The sequence below is a fragment of the Cylas formicarius genome, unplaced genomic scaffold, assembly GCF_029955315.1.
Source record: "Cylas formicarius isolate icCylForm1 unplaced genomic scaffold, icCylForm1.1 PGA_scaffold_5__7_contigs__length_24384050, whole genome shotgun sequence".
Classification (NCBI taxonomy): domain Eukaryota; kingdom Metazoa; phylum Arthropoda; class Insecta; order Coleoptera; family Brentidae; genus Cylas; species Cylas formicarius.
This window is the reverse complement of record NW_026844341.1, coordinates 16335297-16362233: the sequence shown is the minus strand read 5'-3', so window position 1 is coordinate 16362233 and position 26937 is coordinate 16335297. Positions and strand designations below refer to the sequence as shown.

Genomic DNA, 26937 nt, shown 5'->3' with positions numbered 1-26937 from the left:
CAAGCCATCCCCTCGCTGTTGGTCCGTTTTTAAACGTTCCAATAGCGGTGGGCGCGATACAGCCGTCTCAATCGATTACCGTTGTGCTGATCGGCGAAAACGTTTTCCAAGCATTTCATCTCGAATAGCTTGAACAAAGCCTGCAGGTACTTGACGTAGTCGTCGCCGACGACCGTGCGGCCACAGTACATGATTTCGATTACACATTTGACGACGGAAAAATCGCAGCCGCCTATCACGATTTGCTCGATGTCCGGCGTCTTTTCCAGCGCCTCCTGAACACACATTATTCGCTCTAGTTTACCCGATTATTGAAAAAATAACATACTACGCAGCAATTCGGATTTTCCGTAAACAAAAGGACCAAATTTCAAATTAAAATCTAACGAAGTCTAAAGCGCCATCTACCGAGGCGCCACGAACGAAAGTTGGTGATGCATTCGACCCGGACCAATAAAAATCAAGAACGCATTTTTAAAACTTTTGCAGAACCTATTTCGCCATAACAAATAGTATAGCATTTTGCCATGCGTGGGCCATAAAATAACCAATATTCTTTTTAACACTGCGCTTTTGCCATTAAATACACAACTAACAAAACCAAAGTCTCCTTTAAACATTTTCGATAAATGCATGCGAAAAAATTATAGGGCCGCCATTACAAACGAAATCGAAACTTACCCTCAGATATGGGCTGTTGGCAGCCAAAATGAACTTGTGTGCTTGGATCGTGTTGTTTCCGCAGCATATCAGCACATCAACCAAACTCTGGTGTTCCATCAGCGAGCAAAACTGCCGGGTCAGGTTCTTGGAGTGCGTTTCCCAATGAACCGCGTATTTCATTTTGACAGGATTCATCTTCAAATCCTGGCAACAGAACCAATAAATATGTTTTATAATATTTACTTCGAAACTTGCCGCGAATTTGCGAAGGTTCGAAAACGGCGTCGGTAGATCCAACACCCGGGAGCCAAATGAGACCGAGGCGCCATCGGCCGGTCAATAGCATGTAACAAAAATTGAACTGTTTGAGATTTCTTCTTTTTAATGTGTGGCCAAGTTCTAAAGCCCAAGCTGAAAGTGAGAAAATTTGTTGAGAACATAATGAAAAATAGGATTTTAAACTTCCCCACCATTCCTGTAATTGGAAAAACAGTTCCGAAAGGACAAAAGTCAAAAAAAGGATTTTTTTTTAAATTTTTAGAAGAACCGTAAGTTTTATCATAAAATTACCTCAGACAAAAACTGTAGATCCTAAAATTATCTATAAAAAATGTATTCATAAATTTTTCTAATAATCATCAATAGTTGATGATTCATTTGATTCCAGTGAGCAAACATTGGAAACATCGATGTTGACGCAACTCACTTCCACATGAGGAAGGTCAGAAGAAGAACAGCAAGAAATATTTTAAGGGGATTCTGTGGTGGAGTATTGAACGCGGCGCTTTAACCTCCGTTCGCTCCCGACGGAATCCTTTGTAATAGTCCCCAAAATTTTGAAATCGGTTTCCACTGTGTGGATTTAGTGTTTTTAATGTTCAGTGAATGTTTTAAAGTTATAATCGTTGTAGGGGCCGTCGTTTTTTCCTGTTCACGCCGGTATGGAGGCCTGATTGGCCCCTATGGTCCGCGGGGTAACGGTGAGAAGCCGTTTTTTTGGTATCGATCAAAATCCTTTTGTTGCTAGCTGAGCAAATGGTGGTTATATTTCTTCTTTTTACGTGTTAGCCTATTACCAAAGCGAAACTCCTTGACGGAAGTCGGCAATGTCCTAATGTTCATAGCAGTATGCTGAACAGAAATTGTGAAACGTATAATTGAAGGTTATATAAATCTGACGATTAAATTTCAACTTTTTTTAATCCCATCACGTTAATAATTTCGAAACCATGCTAATATCTGTTATTATACAATAGCTTCAAATTATTCATTATCACAACAGAATGTAGAACGTTGAAAAAAAAAGCGCCAATTTATTGACTTGGAAACGTGTGCATATTAAGCTAACAGTTTTTACATTTTGATCAGTTATATCTCCGAAACGATGGCTCTTAGGTAAAAAATTATAAATATATTTTCTTAACAGATAATTTTGTCTGAGGTAATTTTATGATCACACTTGCAGTTTTCATGAAAATCGCAAAATCATTTTTTTGACCTTTTGTAACTTTTTTCGCAATACAGGAATGGTGGGGAAGTTTAAAGTATTATTTTTCATTATAAACAACTTCCCCTCCGTTTCAGTAAATTATTTTATCTTTGTATGTCTAGATTGACCTTAGGCTGCCATTGGAATTTCATAGATCTCCTTGGGATTTAAAGCGAAATAAGCGAACACGACTGGAAAAATTAGTTTTATTCAATAAAACAAAGTTAATAAAGACATCGACGTGGTTAATTAATGGTTATCGGGTTAAGTACCGGTTGTGAGGGAATCGACGTGTTCCGGATGCCCCCGCCGGCGCTCTTACGTTTCGCGTTATAAAAAATACGGATTTAAGTACAATTGGATAGCGGTAAGCGAGCCCTTTGGCACTGCGGGTTTTCCGCGCCGAAATGGCCGCGGACCCCCGAGGGGAAAATATCACATGAGGGTCAACCGTCGACGTTGACGTAATCGTTCTCAGAGAGCAGACCCTCGAGGTCCGACTGGACGGTATGGATGTTGGAATCGATGTCGACAGTCGCCAAGTCGACGGGAGGTGTCGTCGTCATCGTCTCCGTCGGCTGTTTGGCGACTTCCCGGATCGTCGTCCGCACCAGCACGCCGGTCCGCGGCACTAGTCTTTTGACGGGCTCAATCACGGCACTGGTCTTCTCCGGTCTACGCAGCTTCAGGCTAAACTTGAACGGGGGCTTGTAGACCACCTGCAGCCGCACCTTTTCCTTGTCGCCCGCGGGGATGTTGCCCACGCTGCGTGACTTGATCCCGTCGGCCCTAGGCCGTGCGGCGGACCTCTTCTGCGGGCTCCTCCTCGTCTTCTCCGTCAACCCGGCCGGCGTAGACTTCGACTTGGGCAGCGTGTACTGCGCCCGAAGCCAATTTTGCACTTTTCCCACCGGATCCGCGTCCGCGGAGGCGTGCACCACCGGCTCCGTGGCGCCGCCGTCCACGTCCGCCCGTACGCTACTGTAGTCGATCACCTCCCGTTTCTTCTTTTTCACTTTCGCCGGCTTTTTGGACGCTTTTTTCACCTTGCCGTGCGGCAACACCTCGACGGCGGCAGACTCCGCGCCCGCCACCGCCGCCGCGGTCACCCGCGTCTTTTTCTTCTTCGGCGAGTTTTTGGCGGTCGGTTCTTTGACGCGCTTGCGTTTCACCTTACCGTCGCGCACCTTGCGCTTGAGCGGGAGCTTGGAGCGCACCCCCGGGTGCACGGTGACGCCGCCGTCCGCGTCCCGGGGCAGCCGCACCGCCTCCGTTGTCGAGTCGTGCACGATGGTGACGCCTTTCAGTTTGAGATCCGGACGCTTACCGAGGTACCGAGTGCTCAGCACCTGAGGCAGAGAAAAAAAAAGGTTTCAGAAAACGGTGTGACTCAGGTACATCTGGCCTATAAAATTACGGTTTTGTGGGGTTCATGAAACTAGTAACTTTGTTTTTCTTCTCCAGTCTGTACACAACCGAATTACGCACCGATCTGGCGTGCGGGAAACGCCACTTTAACACGTCTGTTACGTTTCCCAAGGATCCGAGTCACTTCGGACATTTCCGGGATCAATCGGATGGTTTCGAAGATTTTACGGCACGGTTTTAATTTTGACGTTTGTCAATTGTCACGGTCATGTCGGTGAATGTATTCGTGTTGTTTTGCGAAAATGTTGCGCAATATATCAGAATTTAAATACTACAGGCTATAAGCTACGATTACAATCTAGTGGACTAGTTTTGTGAATAAAGTGACATTTATAATTTAAGTTTCCCACAGAAATTTTACATATCGTTCGCATGAACTTTACATTTTCATATATCCATCTCTCATAAAAGTTAAGACCTGCTTGTTCTTGCTTATATGATCTTAAAAATTTAATCCTTTTAAAAGCTTTATCCTTGGATGATGTTTCTTCCAATTACAGTCCTTTTCTTGAAATAAACTACTTAATCTATGGTAAAAGTTAAATAAACAACATAACGTTTTAAAATTGGGTTTATTCCGTTACATGACTTATGCAATAATACATCTATAAATAAAAATAAACATCAGTTAAAAAGAGACAACAATAGCAGAACCAATCGGAACGATAAACGACTAGATTTAATGGCAACTAGTAAATATTTTGATTGAATGGTACTAAATTTAGTAATCCGATTTGTTATTTTTTTCTACTCGTCTGTAAAATACCTAATTACACACCGATCTAGCGTGCGGGAAGCGTCACTTTACCACGTCATTTCCCACGGTTTGAATATTGACATTTGTCAATTCTGACGGTCATGTCAGTGAATCTATTTGTGTTGTTTTGCGAAAATATACCTAAAACGTAATGGACGTAGAAAAAGACGTATGCAACACGTTCGGTAAACTTTTAAGTCACTCGTGAGTCAAATGCCGCACTTGTTGCATAATATACTATTAATTTGTTAAACTGTTATTTTTTCGTGACGGTAGTAGAAAAAGTATAGTATGCGAGACGATTGGTAAACTCTATCTCGCTCGTTTATTAAGCACTCGCTCCGCTTGTGCCAAATATATATATATATATATATATAATATATATATATATATATATATATATATATATATATATATATATATATATATATATATATATATATATATATATATATATATATATATATATATATATATATATATATATATATATATATATATATATATATATATATATATATATATATATATATATATATATATATATATATATATATATATATATATATATATATATATGTCTACAATAATGCAAATAATGCCAAACTAACAACCAGTTTCTTGATTCTGATGTCACTACATAATTTCAAAACAAAATATAAAAAATATCTTTTAAATCTCTATTGACTAGGTTAACCCTATCAGCGAGTTCCAAAATGTTATAAAATCAATTCTCCTCCAATGTTATAACCTAAAAGTTACTATTTGTTTTTTGTTTAGCTTATCTCCACAGTAATTTCTGTAGATAGATAGAGTAGGTTAGACTTGCACCAATCGTGGACAAGTAAATGAAATTACTTCTTTGTAATAACTTCAAATAAAGCCATTATTATTATTAATGGCTTCCAGAGAGAGATGGTTTTCTTCAAAAATTCGGACGGCAAAAAATCGAGCCAAACTACCATAGATTAGAACTGCAATAGGCAATATGCGAGAAGCTTGAAAAGAATCTAGCAAGATACTCTTCCCACTTACTTCTCTTATAAGAACGCAAATGGAGGATCGTTTTAACCTGGGCAGGAGCGAAACAAAGAAAGGAAAATCGATTTTTAACACTCAGACCGACCCAGAGGGCGCCACTTACCAGCAAGGTCACGACGGCGACGAGGATGGCCGCCACCGCGTACCAATACTCGACGATCCACCGTCTGAAACTGGCGATGCTCTCCTCGCTGAGCAGGAGTTTTCTGAGCGTAGCCAGCGGTCCGGACGGGTCCACTTCCCGGCACATTTGGAACACGTCGCAGTAGCCGCTGTAGTCGTTACAAGGCGTTCCCGGTTTCGAGTACATGTCTGGGATATCGTACGGCATATCATTCCAATCGAATGAGGAGAGACATGGCTGGTTATCGCCGGGCAACTTGCAGCATAGCTCGCAGGCTTTCGTCTTGGGGTCGCCGCCACGGGGAAGGCACTGGCACGACTCGAGGCCGTACGCGAGGCATATCGACCCGGTGCACTCCTGCGTATACGAAACAGCGCCGTTCAGACGACGATGGAGGTACCGTGCGTTCAATTTATCTCGATAACATTTCAATAAGCTGTAAATTTTTTGTTTTTAGAGATGTCAAGGTCAACGAAAAACCAAAAGTTTTCTTCCAAGTGACGTATAAAACAAAACACTATTAATTTTCGGACATATAAGCTTACATCATATATTTCTTTAATGGAACCCCCTGTATATTATAAAATATTTAAATTTTGGTCCACTCGTTTTTGACAAATCATCAAAAATAGGAAGTTTTTATATAATTTCAAAGAGTGCGACTTAACTTTAATGGATTTTTTCTTTTCGGGACACATAAAAAAATCACGTGCATAGCACTCCTTGTAATAATGCCGTAGAATTTCGGCAAAGGATTTCAGAGACAATCCGGAAACGTTGCTAAATGCAAGACATCATACAGTTAGGGTGTATGAGAAATGTGTTCGGGAAAATGGTGGTCACATGGTATTTAGAATAGTTAAAGAAATGTTTACTTTAGTCTGTTCTCATTTTTAGTGTTTTTGTTCTACTTTAATTTGTAAATAATTTTTGGTGTTGCACTAAAATGTAAAGTGTGTCTCTCATTGTCATGAGAATAAGATATTGTATTCAACACATATAAAATACGAGGTATTCAGTTTAAAAAAATATGCTGTAGGCTTATTGCAAGAAAATTGATGGTGTTTTGTTTTATACGTCACTTGGCTACTAACCATACATTTTCTTTTCTTCGTTTACCTTGATATTTCTAAAAACGAAAAAGTGCCAGCCAATTAAAATGTTATCAAGATAAATTGACCGCACTGTACAAGGTCGTGAGAACACACCCCCATGAAACACACGAACTCCTTGTTGCAAATGGTGCGGTTCGGTTTGTTGATGGACGGCGGACACTGGGGCTCCTTGCCATTGCAGAAGCTCTCGTCCCGGCATCCGTTGTCGTCGCGACACTTGTCGCCAAACTTGACCTGACAGTCGGCGGTACAGCACGGGCCTTGGGACGGGCTGCAGATGCTGCGGGGCGTCAAGCGGCACGGCGGTTCATCCAGGGGCGGGTAACGACGCATGGGGAAGCAACACTGGTCGCGGCAGTCCTCCTCCCACCCGCAGTCGCACTCCTCGCCCTCTTCGACGACGCCGTTACCACAGATCGCAGCTTTCGGTTCTACGGAGATCGAGGTTAGGTTGTGCATAAAGTTGTATCGATCGCGATTGATTCGGTCACTTTGATTCAATTACTTCATAGAATCGAACGACCGAATCCCGCTTGTTCGTAACCATTCGATCACCTTGTTCGCTCTCGCAGCCGCCGTGACTGGTCTAAACTGACCCAATTCAGGACGACCGATTGACCGAATCGAATTCGCCTTGCGGAATACGATTCATTTGAATGGTTTAAGATTTAAATGCATGACTGAGACAGGCCACGGAAAAGGAAAGGGAGTATTGTTATAATTATTCTATAGTATTGATCGGTAGATTTGCTTATGTGTTGAATTGAATATTGAATGAAATATCTATTTCCACACAGGTATTTAATTTAAACACACTGGTACAACCCAATAGGTAGCACTTATTTTGATAAAATCAAGATGCAATCAAAAACAGAACACAGCTAAATATTATACGAACTAAAACAGTGAACAGAACATATAGACACAACAACAATTCAAATTCAAATGAACCTGAATCGGTCGTTCGGACTGTTTGGATTCAGTGACTATTGCCGCTTATGTTGGCAACAAAAAGTATTGAAATCAACGATTGACACAACACTAGGTTGTTCTTTTTACATAATCCCACTGAAAACGTCCAACTAGGGATATTCCGATACTAGTAAAATACAAGTACTCGGTATCGAAACAAAAGTACTTGGTATCAAATCGAATCAGCCTCACCATTAAAAAAAAATCCTGAACGCATCAGATCTCTATCTGATCTATGGTGACGCGTTGTCTCGCGCCAGCCGACTTCCGACTTCACTCGAGCGAGCTAGAGCGAAAAGCGCCCTTCAACCAACATAAATTGTCAAATATACAAGAGATTGCTTACGAATAATTTTATTTATTGTAATAATCGGCTTATTATTCTAATGTTATCATGGAGTTTTTTGTTTAAAGTACGTGCTTAACGTGACGTAAACCTTTATAATAAAACTTTTCTTTTCCTTCTTAATTTTGTTTTAATTATTGTCCTTTAACGTTCATTGTTAGTTTCCTTAAAATAAATAAAAAAATAAAAAAGTGCTAAAAGTGTCGATATGAGTAAGTATCGATACTTTAGGAGTATTTATTTGACTAGTATCCAAAAAAGATTTCAGTACTATCGAAATGAGTAGGTATCGATACTTTAATGGTATCGGAACATCCCTACGTCCAACGTAAAAAAGACTATAGTAAGAGTCCGTCTCAAGAGCCCGATGACGTCAGATGCGCAGAAGACGAATTTGAAACGGCAATCAGCTGTCGTTCAAAATGCGGCTGCCATTGGCGTGGATCAAATCCTTCCGGCTGTTTATGTTTCGTGGCTGTGTTCTGTGGGTGCTTATATTTCGTTCATTTTTATAGACTTTATTTTCGTTTTGGTTGCAGTATCTTTGCTAAGGTAAGGTATTTTAATGAAATAATGTTATTTGCGCCAAACCGGTACAATTTTAATATAATAAATTTCGTAAGCCAGATAATTTACATGGCGACCATATTTGCTAAATTTTCCATCACAAAGATTTAATTATTAGCAGTATACACGTTTTGCTTAAAATTAGGAAGTAAATATAATATGTTTTTCTTTATAAATCAACTTAAAATATAAACCGGAACTAGAGCTTGAAGTAATTTGTCACAGTTTTTTTTTTATTAAATTTAAATACCTGTTCTACTTACTGATGTCCAAAGCCAGTGTGTTTTATATATGAATTGAGCAAACATATGTTTTCATTTTTGATTATTTCTTCGCATCATTAACAAATTGAAAAGAACAATATGTAAATTACCACCACTGTTTCACCTTTAATTCTTTTCTGTTAGACAAATAAAACCACAAATAACGCAGGTTTACAGTGATTTTGATGTTTGAAAGGTGCTTGCTTATTTGTTTATGTTTGGGGGGTCCTTTTTCCAAAAAAAAAAACGTCATTTTTTCTTACATACCTTAAAAATGTTATTTTATTAATATACATAATACCTATGATATGAATATGTTTGTTCCATGTTAGACATGATTTTTAGATGAATTGATTTTTAAGAAATTAAAAGTGATTTGGCCACACTGTAACCTGCTTATGCGCAGTTTGGTTGGGGTTCGCGGCTGTTGTCTTCGTTGTTATGGATTTCTAGTGTTCTAGAACGCATAGATGGCAAGACGGCAAGAGATAGACACTGGACTCGACTAGAATGACCTTTAGAGCAAGCCTTACACCTGGTAACAAAAATGTATTAAAAGATAGTTTAGTTGACCCCAAAAAAGTTTTACTGTCTCCGCTTCATATCAAACTTGGCTTGATGAAGCAGTTTGTTAAAGCCCTAGATAAAATTGGACAATGTTTCAAATATCCAGCCATATCTGATACCAAGACAGAAGAAGGTATTTTTGTTGGGCCGCAATCAAACACAATGACGAGAAAAACGCCTGTTTTTTTTCTCACTTTTTTTACTGTATAAAAAATATTTGCTATAAAACCTTATACAATACAAATCAACGCATAGAATTTTTGAAATCAGCTTACCAAAAGTAGATAAAACCAGTTTTCAAAATAAAAACAAAAAAAGTTTAATTTTGTAGACCTGCGTAATTTGTTTGTAACTCAAAAAAAAACATCAAAAATGAGTTGCATGAGTCGATTTCTTTCTTCAGCTATGAGCTGGAGCAGATTTTCTATTTCTCGGATGAATGTGCACATTTGTCTAAAAATAAATGTAACCAATGACACATAATATAAAGGAGCTGTGAGCGCAAGCTTGCTAGTATAACTAATTGAGGGCTGCGTAAGAGTATGATAAAAAGTTCTTATAGTATTATGTCGTAGTCTCTCCCAGTCGCCTAATTACACCACAAGTGCCGTTTAATTTTAACACCAGTCTTTCGCTTAGTTGGACGCCGAAAAAGCTTACGTTTTTAACAACTAACTTTGGTACGTAATGGCTTGTTACCTTTAATCTTGTAAAAGTGAATACTCTATTTTTTTTAGCATTTAGCCTTAAGTATTCTAAACAACCCAGCAGTCCTTAAAATGACAAATCATTTCATTGGAAGTGCGGGTTTTTGGGCAGGAAAAACACTTCCATTGTCGCGCGAAAGAGGCCCAGGAAAAATTAAATTATAAAAGGGAAGGAAATAAGTTTCTAATTAAAGCGGCCGCCGCCCCGGAGGCAGACGGAAAACTTTCGAACGTTCCCCTAGGGTGGGGAACCGGATTAATTTAAACCGGGCAGAGTTGCGGGACGAGGGGCGCCGGCCAAACTTACCGGTGAAGCAGCCCTTGGTCGACCTCGCCTTGTAGTTCAGCACAGGGTTGATGCTCTTTAGGCTACAGGGCGAGAAGCGGTTGTTGTTCCTCTTGTCGCCGGAGGTGGCCCTAGCGAACATGATGAAGTTGCCGTCCTCGCCACCGGGCGTGCATTGTTCCGGGTCGTGCTGTGCGCGGAAACAAAAAAAAAAAGTTATGCTCTGGTCCTTTGAGCCGGATTGGGCGCGCGCGCGCGCGCGCGTTTACCGGCGATCCGAAATTGTGGCCGATCTCGTGGGCGAGGGTCACGTGGGACACGGCCGGAGGCACATGCTTGCCGTAGTTGAGCAGGGTCACGATGCCGGTATTGAGGGACTTCATGCTGCCGCGGTAATGCTGAAAAAAAGTCTCTCTAGAAAAAAACCGCTTGTACACCAAACATCCTACAACGACGATACGAAAATTAAAATAATAAGTGAATATTTTTTATCTGTTCTTAGTTCCACCAAGAGTGATTTATAATTCAAATCGACATGGATTGCATTAATGTTTTGAGTTCCGTTTTCTGTCTCATAGTAAAGGTTAATTCACTTTAATTTTTAAGTGATTTACGAATCAATCAGGCTTTCCGCCTGGGCATAGTACTACCACAGTTTCATTGTTATTAATAGTATTGCTAAAGGTTTGGATAATAAAATAAGAGCAATCCTAATTTTGCAAGATTTCTCAAGTAAAGCACAATCCGAGATTGAATGCTAGGAGAATAGGTAGCTTGTAATTTTTGAACCAGGGGTGGTGCTTCTGGATATAATACTTGGGTTTTGCCACCACCTTCCAAAAAATCATATATTCATCAATCATAGATTCAAAAAATTCAGTTTTGCTTCTAACGTTAGAAAATGAACTCAAATCTTTTTCTTTCTCTTACATATGTTAAGAAAAATGTAAATTACAAATTAATGCTATAGTACTGAAATAATTTAAGATATTTAGAGAAGTAAGACTCAGGTAAGTTAAAATTATCATAATTATAGAGAGGTGATATAATGTTGAGAAATTAATAAGAGAGATTATAGTAATGCAGTCCCTTACTGGTGGACAAGGTTTTAAAAGATGCATTTGTAAAGGAACATGAATATTATGTAATTTCAAATGCCACAATAGCAGTTCTTGCTCAACTAAATAAAACTTTTTCATTACGGGATTTCTATATGTTCCTTTCTAATTTTATAAAATTTAACTGTTATAATAAAGAAAATTACGTTATTATTATTTGTTTGATTCCAATCGTATTAGTCCTGCAAAACTAGAACGAACATTCGTTATTAAAACCTTTTATATTATGTTTATTTAAATAAATATTTTTCTGCAAGAACAATTTTAATTTATTTGTATTCTAACTTTTCTTAAAACATGAAGGTATGTTTACCAAAACGTGAAGGCAAGAATACACATTTGCTGGGAAATGTATAGGGTGGAAAACCACCTAATCTCATAAACTATAAGGGATGAAGCCAGAAGTTAAATACAAAAGTTAATTGGGGCATTACAAACCTTTAATTTATTTTAATTTTGTATATACAGGGTGTTTCATTTTTCGTGGGCGAGTCTCAATTTTCTTATTTTAAATGGAACACCTGGTATACTACTTCATTTTTGAATTCTATACAAAATTCGAGACATATTTTGTGCATAATGCCCTATAGCTACGTCTAATAGTTTTTGACATTTTTAATTTTTTATGGGAAAATGAAATTTATAAGATTAAAATATCTACCAATTTCTTCATTCGGAAGCATTTGTTGTTTCACTTGAGTAATTTTTGTTGACGAAGGACTGGAATAACGGATTTCATAAGAAATTTCGATACATAATAATACAGGGTACGCGAAAAATAAGATTAAAAATACAATTTCAAAAAAATGCCAAAAAACTTTTATTTTAATGGAAACTATCCATTTTTATAATCTTGTCATACTTAGTATTAAAAATTAAGGCAATTTTACAAAATAAATAAGAGCTAAAAGTTCAGATTTTCACGAAATTCAACAACAAATGTAATATTTACAAACTACCTGCTGCTATAAATACCGAAAAATGACCATAAAATCTTAATTAATGTTCTTGTGAGAATTTAAGTTCAAAAGTTCAAATCTGATTGATCGTTAAGCAATACATTTGAATGTCTCATTTTGTTAATCTCCATGGCTCCCAATAAATTTAATTTTCTACTTTTTGTGGCTGCATGTAAAATATCAAAATGTGTTTTTCTGTGTTGTGTGCTCTTTTATGTTCGTTAATGCGTTTCTTGAAGGATCTACCTGTTTGTCCAATACAAATTTTAGGACAAGATCCGCATTTCAACCTGTAGACACCTGATTATTGAGATTTCGTTTAATTGTTTTTTAAAAATTTTCCTATTGTGTGGTCAGTTCTGAAAGCTATTTTTAAACCACATTTCGACAAATGTTTTGAAACTTTTACACTGGGTTCTCCTACGTATGTAATTGTTTTAAATTTCGTGTTCTGTATTAAGTTTCGGATAAATAGAGTTTACTGTTGTCTGGATTTGTTTTTTATTTATAATTTTATCGATAATGAAGGATTGCAGCCGTTGTTCAGTACAATTTGTTTAATGATATTAAGTTCTTTGTTGTAATTTTCTGTTGAGAGTGGCGTATTAAGAAGTCTGCGTATAAAAGAGTGAAATGCAGCGATTTTGTGTGTATAAGGGTAATTTGAGGTGTTATGTATGACTGTGTCCGTGTGTGACGGTTTATGGTAAATGGAAAAATCTAATTTGTTTTGCGTTTTCGTAATAGTTAAGTTTAAAAAATTATCCTGTTCAATCTCGATAGTGAATTTTATACGATTATGTAATTTAAAAAAGAATTCAATTGTCTGTGCGTTCCAACAAAGCAACCAAAGACACCATCCACGTATCTATAACACCATAGAAAAGTTTTACTTAAAGAATGTTCTTGTATGATATTTTCCTAATTATCGATAAATTCTCTTCTAATTAAGGACTAAGTGGGTTTCCCATAATCAAACCTTCCTTAGAGATGTAAATCTGTCCAGTAAATTCAAAATAATTTTGGTCTAAATATACTATTAAGCAATCTATTATTGTTTCACCAATGAGTTAACCTGTTTCCGAGTGAGGGTGAAATCTAATAAATCTATCACATCCATAGGTGAAATACCGGGAAATAAGTTTTGTACATCAAAAGACAAGCGTTGCGTTACAAGGGATTTTCATTTCTTCTTTTGAATTCAAACTCTTGATTGGAACCTTCGGCACTGCACTAACACACAATAACGCGTTTTACCACAAACCGAAACTCAATTTTACGTTTTAAAACGTAAAATTGAGTTTCGGTTTGTGGTAAAACGCGTTATTGTGTGTTCTTTTGAATTAACCAAGTTCAAGGCAATTTTAGTATAATGTTGTATATGCCCAATATTTTTACTTTTTGAAATATTTCCTTTTAAACATTTATTTATCAATCATAATAAGCTGTTTCAATATAAGTCCAGTTACTACAAGGTAACTATTATTTCATAGTTGACCATTAATCTTGCCGAAGCGTTTATGAAGATGCAAAGATTATGTATGCATTATTTATACAAAATATGACCAAGGATACGCGATAACGTTGGTGAATTTTTTTGTTAATGAACGATCAATAAAAACTTAATAGCCTACAAAGGATAAGAATTGTTGTAACTATTTTCAATATGTCCGGCCCTTTAAGCTATGCAAGCAGTAAAAAGGGTTTTTAAATACATAATGGCATTTCTAACAGATTCGGGTTAAATCTTCAGGGGTCTTTACAAAATACAACAAAATATTAATTTGCTCTTCATTTTTCAAAATATGACGACGTCTATTTTTTCTTTCTTTAAAGTTCCATATATTCTACAGTTTTGGTAAATCCTGTCGAAGATCTTTTTTTTCTGGGCGCTTCCTTAATGGAAATTTTCTAAGAGCCAGGGTCCGGTTTTTATTATACGATAGGTAACTTTCTAACATATCAATCTTTTCATCTGTTATAAACATAATACGCAAGCAACATTTTAGCACTTGTTTTGTTTAAACGCTGTCATAGACACCTTACACTAAATGAACTTATATGGCAACAGCATATTATTTGTGACAAAGGAAATGTTTCAAAAAGTAAAAATATTAGGCACACACAACTGGTTTGCCTTAATTTTCGATGCTAAATATAATAAGATTATAAAAATGGGTAGATTCCATTAAAAAAAAATTTTGGCAATTTTTGTAATTTCATTTTTAATCTTATTTTTCGCGTTCTCTGTATTATTGTGTATCGAAATTTATTATGAAAGCCGTTGTTCGAGTCCTTTGTCGGTCACAAAACTGACTCAAGTGAAACAATAAATGCTTCCGAATGAAAAAAATAGCAGATATTTTAAGTCTTGAGAAAGATAATATCATCCAGATGTTATTTAGTTTCGCCATATCACTATTTTTTCTTCAATTTTCACCAACAAAGACTATAATTTTAATTATTATTATTAATTAACAAAGACAAACCAAAAAAAAAATCGCGCCAACTCTTGGGTCGAACCTCATCGACGAAGCATAATCCCTATAATCTGGACGACTTACCGATGTTGACACAGAGTCATCTAAACCAAAGTCCGTTTTTACGATCGGCTAGTTTACCCCGCAGATGATCCTAAATCATCAGAAACGGGCCTATACCCTGGGGGCGGTATGGTGGTAGGTACGGCTCGTAAATCGCATCCCCGGCGACAATTACTTATTAGTTTCGGCCGATAGGGGGCGCGCGGTCACGCGAATTAAATTTTACGACCGTTTCGGTGGTTTTCGGCGGTGAAATATGACCCGCGTCGCGGCGCGCTAGTCCAGTCGAAACGTACTACGTCGCGGACGCAGGGAGGGGGTAATTGTAATTAACTACCGCCGCCGCGCGGGGCGCAGAAAATTTAGTGGTTGGATTTTCTTTTTCTGGTAATTCAACTAAAGTCTATTTCGGAAACGTGTAGAGTAATAGAACCTGATGGAGATCCGATATATACCCAAATTCAACGAGAGATCCGGGTTAAGATTAAAAGAGCAAAAGAACAGTGGATGGAAGAACTCTTCGATGAAGTGGAAGTTTTACAGAACAAAGAGGACTCGTTTGGCGTACATTAGAAAGTAAAAAAAAAATGAGTACATAACTCGGAAGAAGAGCTGTTGAGAATATAAAAGAACTACGCCTTCAATCTTTTCAAAGATAGACCACCCCAACCAACTTATAAGGTCCTAATTGACTCACCTATATTGAAAGATGAAGTCGTCTATGTACTTAAAAAAGAATATTCAAACAGTTGGAAGATTTGAGTGGGGAAACCGCAGGTAGGGTTTAAAAGTGGCCTTGCTACAAGAGAGGCAGTTTCTGTATGAACCCCTTAGTACAGAATTTCTCCGTATCAGACTGAAGGAGGCTGTTGCAGAGAAGCTTGAAATACTCAAAAGCGTGACACATTACGCTATGTGGAAAGCATATTCACCGATGATTTGGACGAAACTGACAGTGGAATTAAAGTAACTGGCATTCCAATTAATAACCTGCGCTATGTGGATGTAGAGGAAGATCTACAAATGATGCTGAATAAAATACACAGTGTTGGAAAAAGTAGAGGCTTGAATATAAACATCACGAAAACTAAACATATGATCGTTAGTAGACAGCCTATATATATTAATAATCCATAGAACAACTTAAATCCATCCCGGCAAGACAAGCGTTTATTAAGTTCAAACCCTTCATCTGTAATAAGTCTCTTTTTACTTTTCTTATTACTTTTTATTACTTTATGGCATGGAAACCTGGACCCTAAAAACATCGTCAATCAATAAGCTAGGGGCATTCGAAATGTGGTCACTAAGGAGAATACTCCGACTTTCATGGGTGGATCGTATTTGCAATGAGGAGGTTCTCAGAAAAGCCGGGGTCGAGAGCTTTTGAAGTAATTAAAAACCCAAAATACATGAGATTTGTCATCCTGCTATCAGTAGGACCTTCACTTTGAGATAGCCACCAATGCAGTAAGCATTTTAAGAAGAAGAGAGACCTACGATACCATGCATAAATAATGGCGTTTTATTGGTCGTCTTAGTTCAAAATAAGTCCACATTATTATCTAGAAAAGAGGAATGTTTGCATTTCAAAGTATTTGAGCGAGATGTTTTGAATTTTGTCGGTAACGCTATATCAGGAAAAGGTTATCGAATTTTGAAAGTAGTATTTCGTAGACGGTATGTTAGCATGCATCATTTTTAGACTACAGAACTACAGAACAGGGATATAAGTAATACATTTAAAATAAAAATGCAAAAGGACAGTAAAATGCTAATATTATATTCCATTCCGAGTTGCACAGATCTCACATTCTGTGTAAAGGAGAAAATTTTAAAATATTCGTACGCGGCGTAGAAAGGTAAGAGGTTTGATTTACTCTTGAGGTAACCCTGTAAACACCAAAGTTCGATTTTGATAAGAGGCCCGGATCAACAACCCGATTATGAATAATGTACAAGAATGCCGCCGAATATAAGTTATGCCTATTACGAAGCGAAGTATTGCTTATATCAATTGGGGGATATGCCTGAAAGACAAGGGTTTCAAGAATTTTTGCTTCCAGCCTCCTTGAATGGACTTGGTAAAACGAATTCCATATAAAATCACCGCATTCTAATTTAGATCTAACAATTGCATAGTACAGAGTCTTTAAAGTTCCTAAATCTGTTAAGTCTCGATAGTTCCGTGCTATAAATTCGTACATTTTATTCGCGGCAGACACAGCGGAGTTAATATGGGGAACGAAAGAAAGTTTAGTGCCAAAAGTGACACCCATATCAACAAAAGTAGCCGGTCGGTGAAGTACGATGTCATTGATTTACTAATCATATCTGATATTACTTTGAAATGAATACGTCGTGACATTACATTTGATGGGATTTAACGACAGGTTTTGGCAGTCCTAAATACTATCAATTTTGCAGAACAACTTTAGATCGTCAGCGTATAACAAGCAATTACATCAACACTTTCGACAATGTCATTAATAAAAATATTAAATAGAAGGGGGCCTAAATTGCTGCCTTGAGGAACACCAGATGTTGCGACGCCTTCGAAAAATCGGTATAGACAACATCAGTTTGAGATCGCAAGTCTAGATTTTCAGTTATAACTTGGGTGATATTTGCCAGATTAGTGATGGTAGACCGCCCTTTTATAAAATCATGTTGCTTTGATGTTATACTGTTTTTTAAATGATTGTAAAAAAAACCTTAGAACAATTGCAAAGTAATGAAATGGGACGAAGTGAAATGAAATCTAAATTGTCACCTTTTTTGTAAATGGGTCTAACTCTGCATAACTTCCAGATATCAGGCACAGCACAGGATTTAAGGCACGTATTCAGTAGAACTCGCACAGTCCTTTAAAACAAAAGCCGGAATGCAATCAGGTCCCGACGTCATCTTATTTTTTGTTTGTTTAGGAGCCGCTAGCACTTGGCATTCTTGAGAAGATGTAAAATGAAGAACTTGTTGATTTAGCTGAGTAAGACGTAGCGAAGCAATCGGCAATTATTCTGTAGGTAATCGAAAACAATTTTATTGAATTGGATGGAATTTCTCATTTTATTACTCTACAATTTTCCAAGCTTTAGGTTTCAAAAACTATAAAAAAAAACACTCACCCCATTTTTTTCGCAAACACCGCCAGCGTTCTTGAGGTCGCCGGTCCACGCAAGCCCCAGCGTACCCATTTCGAAGTCCCTGTAGGTGAACATGTAGGCGAGACAGAACGCGTCGTAGTCCTCCTCTGAAAGCAAAAATAAAATATAAGCGTCCACTTCGCGCGACAAAAAAACAAAAAAGAAAAACCCGCCCTTCGACACGCCGGAAGGATTAATGGCGAGTCGAATTAATTAGGCAACTTCATTAAACTTTTCGCCTGGCGAAGGAAAACGAGACGGCTATTTGTGTTTCGACGATTGAAAGCGTCCGCCAAAGTGGTGGAGAAGGGCGCAGGGGAGAGGGGAAAACGATCGGAAAACGACAATCTGACAACGCTGCATTTTTTGGTTAGACGACAAATAATAACTTAAGAGACTTAAGCTGACTCTGATAGGTTAAATACGAGGTGTGTCCATAACAGTTTCAGCCAGTTTGCACGTGTACTTGTTTTTGTGAGCAGCGTTAGATGTGTTTTGAGTGCTCGACGATATTCTGCTGTCAAAAAAATGGAACAAAGAATTTGCATAAAATTGGAATGGAATACGGTGCTGTAAAACGCTTGAAATGTTGACAACGGCTAGTGGTGAATCTACTTTGAGCAAAAAAAAAAATGTTTATAACTGCAAGCTGTTCCAAGATGGCCGAGAAGACGCTTTGGACGTGCCAGCACGTCAATAACTGATGAAAGCGTTGAAGAAGTGAAACAAAAGAACAAACAAACAAACAAAAGAACAGTCGATTTGTTCAAATGGTGACGAATCATAGGTATATGGGTTATGACTTCGACACCAAAAACCCAGAATCGCCAAGACCGTCCAGTTCGATCAAATGTGAAACTTTTACTTACTATTTTCTATGATTATCGTAGTACATCAAGAGTTCTTACCGCAAGATTGACGGTCAATACCTTTAAGTCATGCGCCGTTTGCCAGAAACAGCAGATACTGCATCACGATAATGCACCTGCTTGTGTCTCACTTTTTGGTCAAAAACAAAACCTCTATCACGCCTCAGCCTCCATATTGACCGGAAATGGCCCCTTGCAACTTTTTCCTGTTCCCAAAACCCAACTGGAAGAACCCGAGGCTGTGCCAGAAAGTGCTTACCAGAAGTGCTTCGATGATTGGAGAAAACGTTGGGACAAGGGGGGGGGATTACTTTGAAGGGGACAACATTAATTTTTATAACTAAATATATACTTTTCGCCTTACTTTTTGACCACACCTCGTACACACACTGCTTTCTACCTTGTAATTTGTATGGCGATTGTTTATATAAATTAGTACTAGGGACTTTCACATAAAATATAGGGATTTGTGAATCATGAATAGCTGTTGTGGTAGATTGATCGAGTCGACCATGTTATGGAAGATTTTATGTATATAATAACACTGGTGTGAGTCTTCGTTGTTGCAGTAACTGGACATTTGATTTATTAAGCAATTTTTCATTTTCAATTTCCCGTACTATCCATTGAAAGATACCAAAATATTAAAAAGGTACGCTGTATTTTCTTTATTGCAAATTGGGTACCTTTGCCAAAGAAACATTAATATAATTGCTATTAATAAATCCTAGAACAGAATTACCTGTGCTAGAAATATGTCACAAATACCAATGACAATATTTAATTTGTAGAAATACAATTTTTATTAAGATTACTAGTGAAACTCGAAACTTAACATTTATTAACAGTTAAACTTGGTTTATTATCATTTCTGGAAGGCGTCAAACTGCCCCTGGAAGCTGACGGAATCATTAACACTAGTAACAGATGATACTATTTTCAGGTCGTCAGTAAACAGCAAAAGAGAAAAGTAAACACTTCCTTAAGTTAACTTTAAGAACAAAAAATTAAAATTAAATAATATTACCAAACGTAAAGGACCAGGAATAAATCGTTGCGGTACCATGAACAAGACATAAAACACCTCCCTAAGTTAATTTTAAGAACAAAATATGGTACATATATTATGTTTACTTACTAAATATAGAGAAAATTATAAAAGCAATTAAAAATAAATTACCACTAGAGTAAAATTAGCTAATTGCAAAAATATATATATTATTTCGTTTTATATCATTTGCGTGAATGCATTAAAATGGCCTTAATTATTTCTATCGCGAAAACGAAACGAAAATACAAAAACAATTCACGATTTTAGCCCTTGAACGACACTTATATGTAGTAGCAGGTTCTAAACCACTCTGGGAAGGGGGGGGGGGGGGGAAGATTTGAATCGTCGTGAATTTTCGGGTGTGTTCGTTTTGCATCTATGTTTCCTTTGTAAATTCTGTAAAAACGTGTATCCGAATTAAAAAAAAAAGTCGGTGAATTTTTTTTAGTCATAGTAAATTACGATAATCGCGAATTCTGCTCTCCCCCTCGCGCCCCGTGCGTACCAAAAATTTTCGATTGGCGGATTAAGGGGGTGGCGAGCGTTATGAACCAGCGCTCCCTAGTCGCCCCGACGCTTTGAATCGCAACGAAAACAACTCCTATAAATCAGGCCGCGTTAAATTGCAATCTCGGGGCGAGCAGTCGCGCATCGGCCTTATTCCCGGGGCGCATACAAATCAAACCCGATCCCGCGTCATAAAAGCGCCGGGCGGAAAAGAAAACCTCATTTAAAATCATATTAAAAAAGGGGAGGCCGTGCCGACCACAACTTCGCCGAGGTGATGGTATGTTCGGCGACCGTATAAGTACACCTTTTCAAAAGCCGTGGTGTCGGAGATAAATATTCCTGTGTATTAAAAAATCGATGATCGACGTTATTCTATGAGGGAGTTACTGATTCCGATCATCAAGTCTGAGGGTTTCGGACTCCAATTTTGGGCGCCTTTCTCCAGCATCTGCTTGCATAAATGGCGATTTTTTGCACATGGTCTCGTTACTTCAAAGTTTACTATGTTCTGTTATCCATACCAGTGTTGTCTTATTACGGCACCCTAACTACCTCTTGGCAGTTTCTTAGTCTTTAAGGCGCACTGGGGTGATTTTAATGCCTTCCGTGCCGCCTGACTTGCGATTAATGCTTTAACTTCTTTTCATAAAATCAACTAACTCTCTTTAGTTTGGTAAATAAATATATAAATAACAAATAACTTTATTTTAAGACTAACACCAGAAGACCCTTTAAAATATACCTAAAAGGTCCTTTGCAAAAGCTCCAACTTTGTCCAACCGCATTACCGGAAATTCCTAATTACTGTATTATATTTACCGGAAAATATTCACAACAGATAATAAAAGTAAATTTTACTTCAGTCTGAATGTTATTGTTTACTCACGTCTTCTAGGTACTTTGTCAATTCATAATTTCAATTATGTCTCGCCTGTCCGATTTTAATTTGTTTACTAATGAATATTAGGACTTTCCGAAATTAAAATATATAATCTCATTAGGTATGTCCAAACATGTTTTTAAAAAAGCTGAGGTTACTTAAACCCATAATTCATTATTATAATAAGACAAAGTATATTTTAGGTGTTTTCCGCACAGGTTACCTGCTTTCCGGCACCCTTGCGCGATCACGTGCTCTTCCGCTGGGTATATCCTGGAGTATGTGCCAAAATCGATTGATAATTCCGTCATGTGGGGCTCCCCATAGATGAGGTCAATCCTGCACTGAGCTCACTCATTGCGCATAGTTGAATGAGCGCTTTTTGGACAACGCACGACTAGTTTGAATTCTTCTTCTTATTCGGCATTTTCCTTTACGAGTTCGCCGTATTTATCCTCCACATTTCTCCTACATTCCAGCCCCTACTCTCAGATCTCTATCAACCATCGCATGTCCAATATATGTCTCCCATTTCCTTGTTATCGAGCATTCTATTCCCATTCGTTACCGAAGTTCTGCAGGTCTTATTTTTTCAGTTCTTGTGACTTGTAGTCATCTTCTCATGCAGTCCAATTCGACCGTTCTTATTTTGTTTCTTACCGTTGTTGTCATTTGTCATACTCTGCTCCATATAAGGTGAAATTTTGTATTATGCTTTAGAAGATTCGTTTTTGTTTTCTTTAGTAAGAGTATTGTTCCATATCAGTCCATGAAGTGGCTTGTTTTTGTCTCTGTATCTCTTAAACATGTATTAAATAGGTATATTTGTTTGGAACACTCCCCACTCTTATACCATCTCTTTAAAGCTTGTTGTATATAAATATTAAAAAGTCTGGGCGATAGGCCGCATTCTTGCTTTAGTCCTTTTCATAGCTTCCCATATTTGTTTCCTGGGTACACCCGCATTCTTGCTTTAGTCCTTTTCATAGCTTCTCATATTTGTTTCCTGGGTACACCATCAAAGACTTTTTTTAAGTCAATGAATGTCATATGTGTTTTAATGTTCTTGGCTTTTCTATGACTTGTCTCATTATAAACGTATTGTCCAGGCATGATTTACTTTTCCGAAATTCTGATTGTTCTTCGCTTAAATCATCCATGTGTTGTTGGGGATGACACTAATTCCTCTATAATTGTTGGTTGAGTTCCTATTTCCTGTTATATATAGAAGGCATGCATGACAAATTTCATTCTCTCGGAATTCCTTCTCCTTTTTCAATTTTATTAAATAATACTTGAATGAAAGGTGCGACCCTTCTCCTAATGTAATATTATATAACCAACATATAATAAATGTAATCTATATAAATAGTAGATCTATTATTACCTTTTTCCCGAAGGAGTGCGGTCTCTGGCGTCCCGCGGGATATATAGACCCGTCCGATTGTCTGATCCGAAGAAAACGAAAGGAAGGAAGGAAAAAAAGGACGAAACGGAAATATTCATTCGACGCGGCACATAAGTTTCGGATGAATCAATAAGGCGGACGACCGTGAGGCGAGCGGCGGCGGCGGTGGCAGGGGGGCGGTGACATAAAACGCGGGGTTTTATTAGGCTTTCCGCGAAACCGCCACGGAATAGCAACGAGATAGATCCCGTCGACGTCTCTCCGACGTTCCGACGTTATTACCGCGCCATTACGTTATTACACGTTTTGTATAGGAAACTCGGATCACGTCCGCCACTTTGTGGTTACAAATACGACGCGAGTGATACCCTAGGGCGAAATTATATTATTCCGACCTTGGAGAGTAGAAAAAAAAACAGTTAAGGGTAAACAAAAAACGATAACGTAAAAAATGCCAATGAAATCATCAACAAGGCAAAACTGGAAAAGGAAAAAAGAGAGACAAGCGAGGTAAAAACAAAGCAAAACCTTCAAAATCCACATGAAAAACTGGGAACAACCAATTCAAAAGACCGAAACACCAAAAAAAAAAAAGAAAGAGATCAGCAATGAATCCTGAAGGGTACCTGAGAGGTTAATTCGAGTACCACTCAAAATCCGTTTAAATTACCACTAATTTCAACTAATTACCACTGCAACGATGTTGCTTATATTAAAAAAAATACCGGAAGTACAGAAAACTTTTTAAAGATAACTAGAGGAAAAATAATATCAAAGTTCCAACACATTTACTTAAGTGCCATCGAAAATAAACTTACATCAATCCTATTACTCCACTACTCTGGATAAAAACACTCGCTTTATAAAAAACTTCGGGCTAGCAAACTATATACAAGTTGGAGAAACGGGACATAATATCCGCTCGTTTGAATTATAATACACCAAATATAATTATAAACCCTGTTTGAATATCAACTCTACGGAGCGGTAATATCACACAGTTTATTACTTATTACGAATATTTCCACTAATTACAATTACAAATTTCCTAAATTACCTAACATTACCACCACAATTCCCGTGGCCAGTGATTAACACCAGATTTCCACTAATTTCCAATCATTACCACTAGTTTTCCTTAAATTTACTATGTACACAAAATGACAACAAATAAAACCTCCTCGATGACTTCGCGTCACCGTTCTCCGCATCTAAAAAAACCAAAAAGTGAACTTCAAACCCCGTTCTCTTCAAAATTAACTACTCCCCCTTATCGCTACCCCATTTTCCTCCAACGCGCCGCATTAGCAAATGCCCTAGCAGCTTTTAAAAGTTTCCGAAATCACCGACACCATTTGCGAACGAAAAATAAAAAAGTACCCTCGCCCGTGTCAGAAACTTTAACGCCATATTAACAGCGAGAAAAACGGAGAGCATCAACAAGAACGAACTGCAGACCATTAATTGCGCCAGTTTAAATTACCCGTTATTCATTTTCGCGTGCACCGGGGGTGTGGCGCAAAAAGATAGGTCACCATTGTTGCCCTGGACGTATTCGAAACCGTGTTTGCGCTACCGGAAGAGGCGATATAATTGACCCCTCTAACTAGTGTACAGCTTGTTCGGGTGGCGACGACTTGCATGTGCGGGAGGGGAACTAGACGGCCTGTTGCCGTCAGATCCCCCATATATTTATTTATTTCAACGGTTATATCATTTTACATATAAAAGGAGAGTCAATAATACCATCCATTACCCTAAAAATAAAACACAAGTCTGTTAAGATTCTCCAGGTTGTCCACCTACCTCACTCCATCTTGCCGCATCCTGTACTTAAGATAAAGATAAATTTATTCTGTACAACCAGAGACCAGATCGTTGGTCTATAAATACATTCCAAGTTTTGAAAATCACAGTACCAGGAAGATACGCTCTAGATGCAGATGAAAGAGTATTATAACACAAGTCCTTCACGACATCCACTCTGTTCAACACACTCTCTGCTATTCTGGACGAGCAGTTACCATCAGCTAAAGGAGTTGCTGACGTATAGGAGGAGCGGCATTCTGGACGCCCTCTAGAGCGGTCTGGGGGCACAACGGGCCCATCTGGTGGCCTATGTGCTTGGCGCCCCCCTTTAATACTAATACCAATACCACCAGCATTCATACCACAAGAAAAACACACTTTGCAGCATTGAATTTTAAATTGTTAATCCTATACCACTCCACCAAGAAGTTTATGTCTTTAGAGCATCAATTAATGTTGGTTACTCTCGCTAAAACTCGAGAACGGCAGAGCGGATTTATCTTCTCTTGGTCTTGAAATCTTCGTGGAGGTCTAGGGAAGGTTTAAAAGGTGAGAAAAATTATAATAATTGCCGGAAAACCCCTAAAAACAGCCTTTTACTTTTTCATATCATATCTATCGAAATAGTCTTTGCGTGCGCATTGAAGGATCTAATTTCGCGTTCCGAAAATCAACAACAGTGATAATATAGCGAAAGCGACCAGATTGTATAGTCACAAAATGTATTAGATCATTAGTAGTACTGATTTTCAATTTGGTCGGCTTCAAGAAATTTAATTTTATCTAACTTCAGTTGTTGACCTATCAGATTATTTTGTTTTATAGATTGATAAATATTTGTGACAAATTAAAACCATAATATTTGACATTTTTATTAACTATAATATACGATGCCGAGGATAAGACGACCTGACTTAGGTCATCGCAGTTAATCAAATGTACGAAGAGCTAGAGAGAGACAGATCAAGAAAATAATCGCATTCTTATGTCAGAATTGCGTTACTTAGTGAGTGACAATGAAGTGGACAAACTTAGAAAAAGATGTCGAAGATCTCAATGCGACCATTCATAATTTTCTTCATGTTGGTTACCTTCAAGTCAGTCGACACCGTTATGAACCAGGATGACGTAGTCAACTATCCCACGGAGTTTTTAAATTCACTGGAATTGTCTGGATTACCATCTCACAATTTGCAGTTAAAAGTAGGATCAGTTGTCATTATGCTGCGTAACATTGAACAACCTCGACTGTGGAGGTAGTTGGACTCAACTGCCTCCCTTGCCGTTCACATGAGACTCCTGAGGCACACCTGATATTACATTTATTATACAGAGGAGAGAAACCCATTCACCTTGACCTGTCGAGTACGATATTGTGGATAACACAAGGAGCCCCTAATATCAGATACGGTAAGCTGATGGAAAAAACAACTTCTGCAAAAACGATAGTCGGCACGATATCTATCGACCGTCTCTGCCGCTACAACCGGAAGTCATCTGCGGCGTTTGTGTGTGGGGGGTTAGGGGAGGGGGGGTTGCGTGGGCGAGTTATGGATCCGACACGGACGTTTTCCGCTGAGTAATGGACTACACGGTCCGCGTAATGGACTCCGTATTCCTGTCATGCTCAGTGTTATTCATACGACGCGACGCGCCACGAACACGATGGACCAAATTCTCCTTCTCCTCCCTTACATCTGCACCCAACCTAAGATCCTCCACGAGCCCCGGGTAAATTCTAATTACGTTTTTCGGGAAACTAATTAGGCGGGACTTAAGGGGGGAAGCGCTCCGATTCCCAACGGAAAATAGCGTCCGCTCGGGGGGTGACGCTCGTCATTTCTTGGTCGGGTGTAAAGTTTCATACACGCTACTATCGATCGGAGGGATATTCAGTCTGGTGGTGTAGAATTTAGGATTGTGACTGGACTTGCTCTATGTCCTCGCACATCAGATCCTCAGGTCTAAGGATTTCGGACCTCAGTTTTGAGTATCTCATTCTTCCAACCATCGGGCATCTGCATGGTATGTGCTCTGCCTATATTTGAGGCCGCAGTGCTGCAGTGTTCTTTGCTCTTTTCCTCGCTAGAAGATTGATTTTTTCGTATCTACAACGTACGTTACAACCTTGGTGACGCACTAGCTGCTTCCTTTCCAGCATCATTGCGCGGATCTCTATCGCGCTTGGAATATTGGATTGATAGTTCCGTCCTTTAGTGCTCCCCTTAAATGCCCTATCACCTCTCCACGTGTTTTGGAACGGTCAGTGTCCCATGAGGTCAGTCTTAGTCTGAGACCACACATCCTTGCTTTATGTGC

At 38.3% G+C, this 26937-nt stretch overlaps 2 protein-coding genes across 4 annotated transcripts in view; both read right to left on the bottom strand.

Moving 5' to 3' along the window:
* The window catches only part of LOC132701811 (uncharacterized), a 37494-nt gene extending 36612 nt beyond the window's left edge, over positions 1 to 882 (bottom strand). For 2 of the 3 annotated variants that reach the window (XM_060670023.1, XM_060670022.1), the window contains exons 1-2: positions 682 to 880; positions 80 to 275 (exon numbers count right to left, since the gene is read on the bottom strand). In XM_060670023.1, coding sequence (XP_060526006.1) covers positions 80 to 275; positions 682 to 858 — 373 coding nt within the window. In that variant the 5' untranslated portion in view covers positions 859 to 880. Of the gene's footprint in view, positions 1 to 79; positions 276 to 681 lie in introns of all 3 variants that reach the window. The other variant, XM_060670024.1, reaches the window with a different exon arrangement.
* Positions 883 to 2320: 1438 nt separating this feature from the next.
* The window catches only part of LOC132701991 (disintegrin and metalloproteinase domain-containing protein 10), a 94540-nt gene continuing 69923 nt past the window's right edge, over positions 2321 to 26937 (bottom strand). The window contains exons 6-11 of the mRNA XM_060670373.1: positions 18074 to 18198; positions 10595 to 10723; positions 10347 to 10515; positions 6711 to 7048; positions 5482 to 5859; positions 2321 to 3501 (exon numbers count right to left, since the gene is read on the bottom strand). Of these exons, the coding sequence (XP_060526356.1) occupies positions 2599 to 3501; positions 5482 to 5859; positions 6711 to 7048; positions 10347 to 10515; positions 10595 to 10723; positions 18074 to 18198 (2042 nt within the window). The 3' untranslated portion in view covers positions 2321 to 2598. The remainder of the gene's footprint in view (positions 3502 to 5481; positions 5860 to 6710; positions 7049 to 10346; positions 10516 to 10594; positions 10724 to 18073; positions 18199 to 26937) is intronic.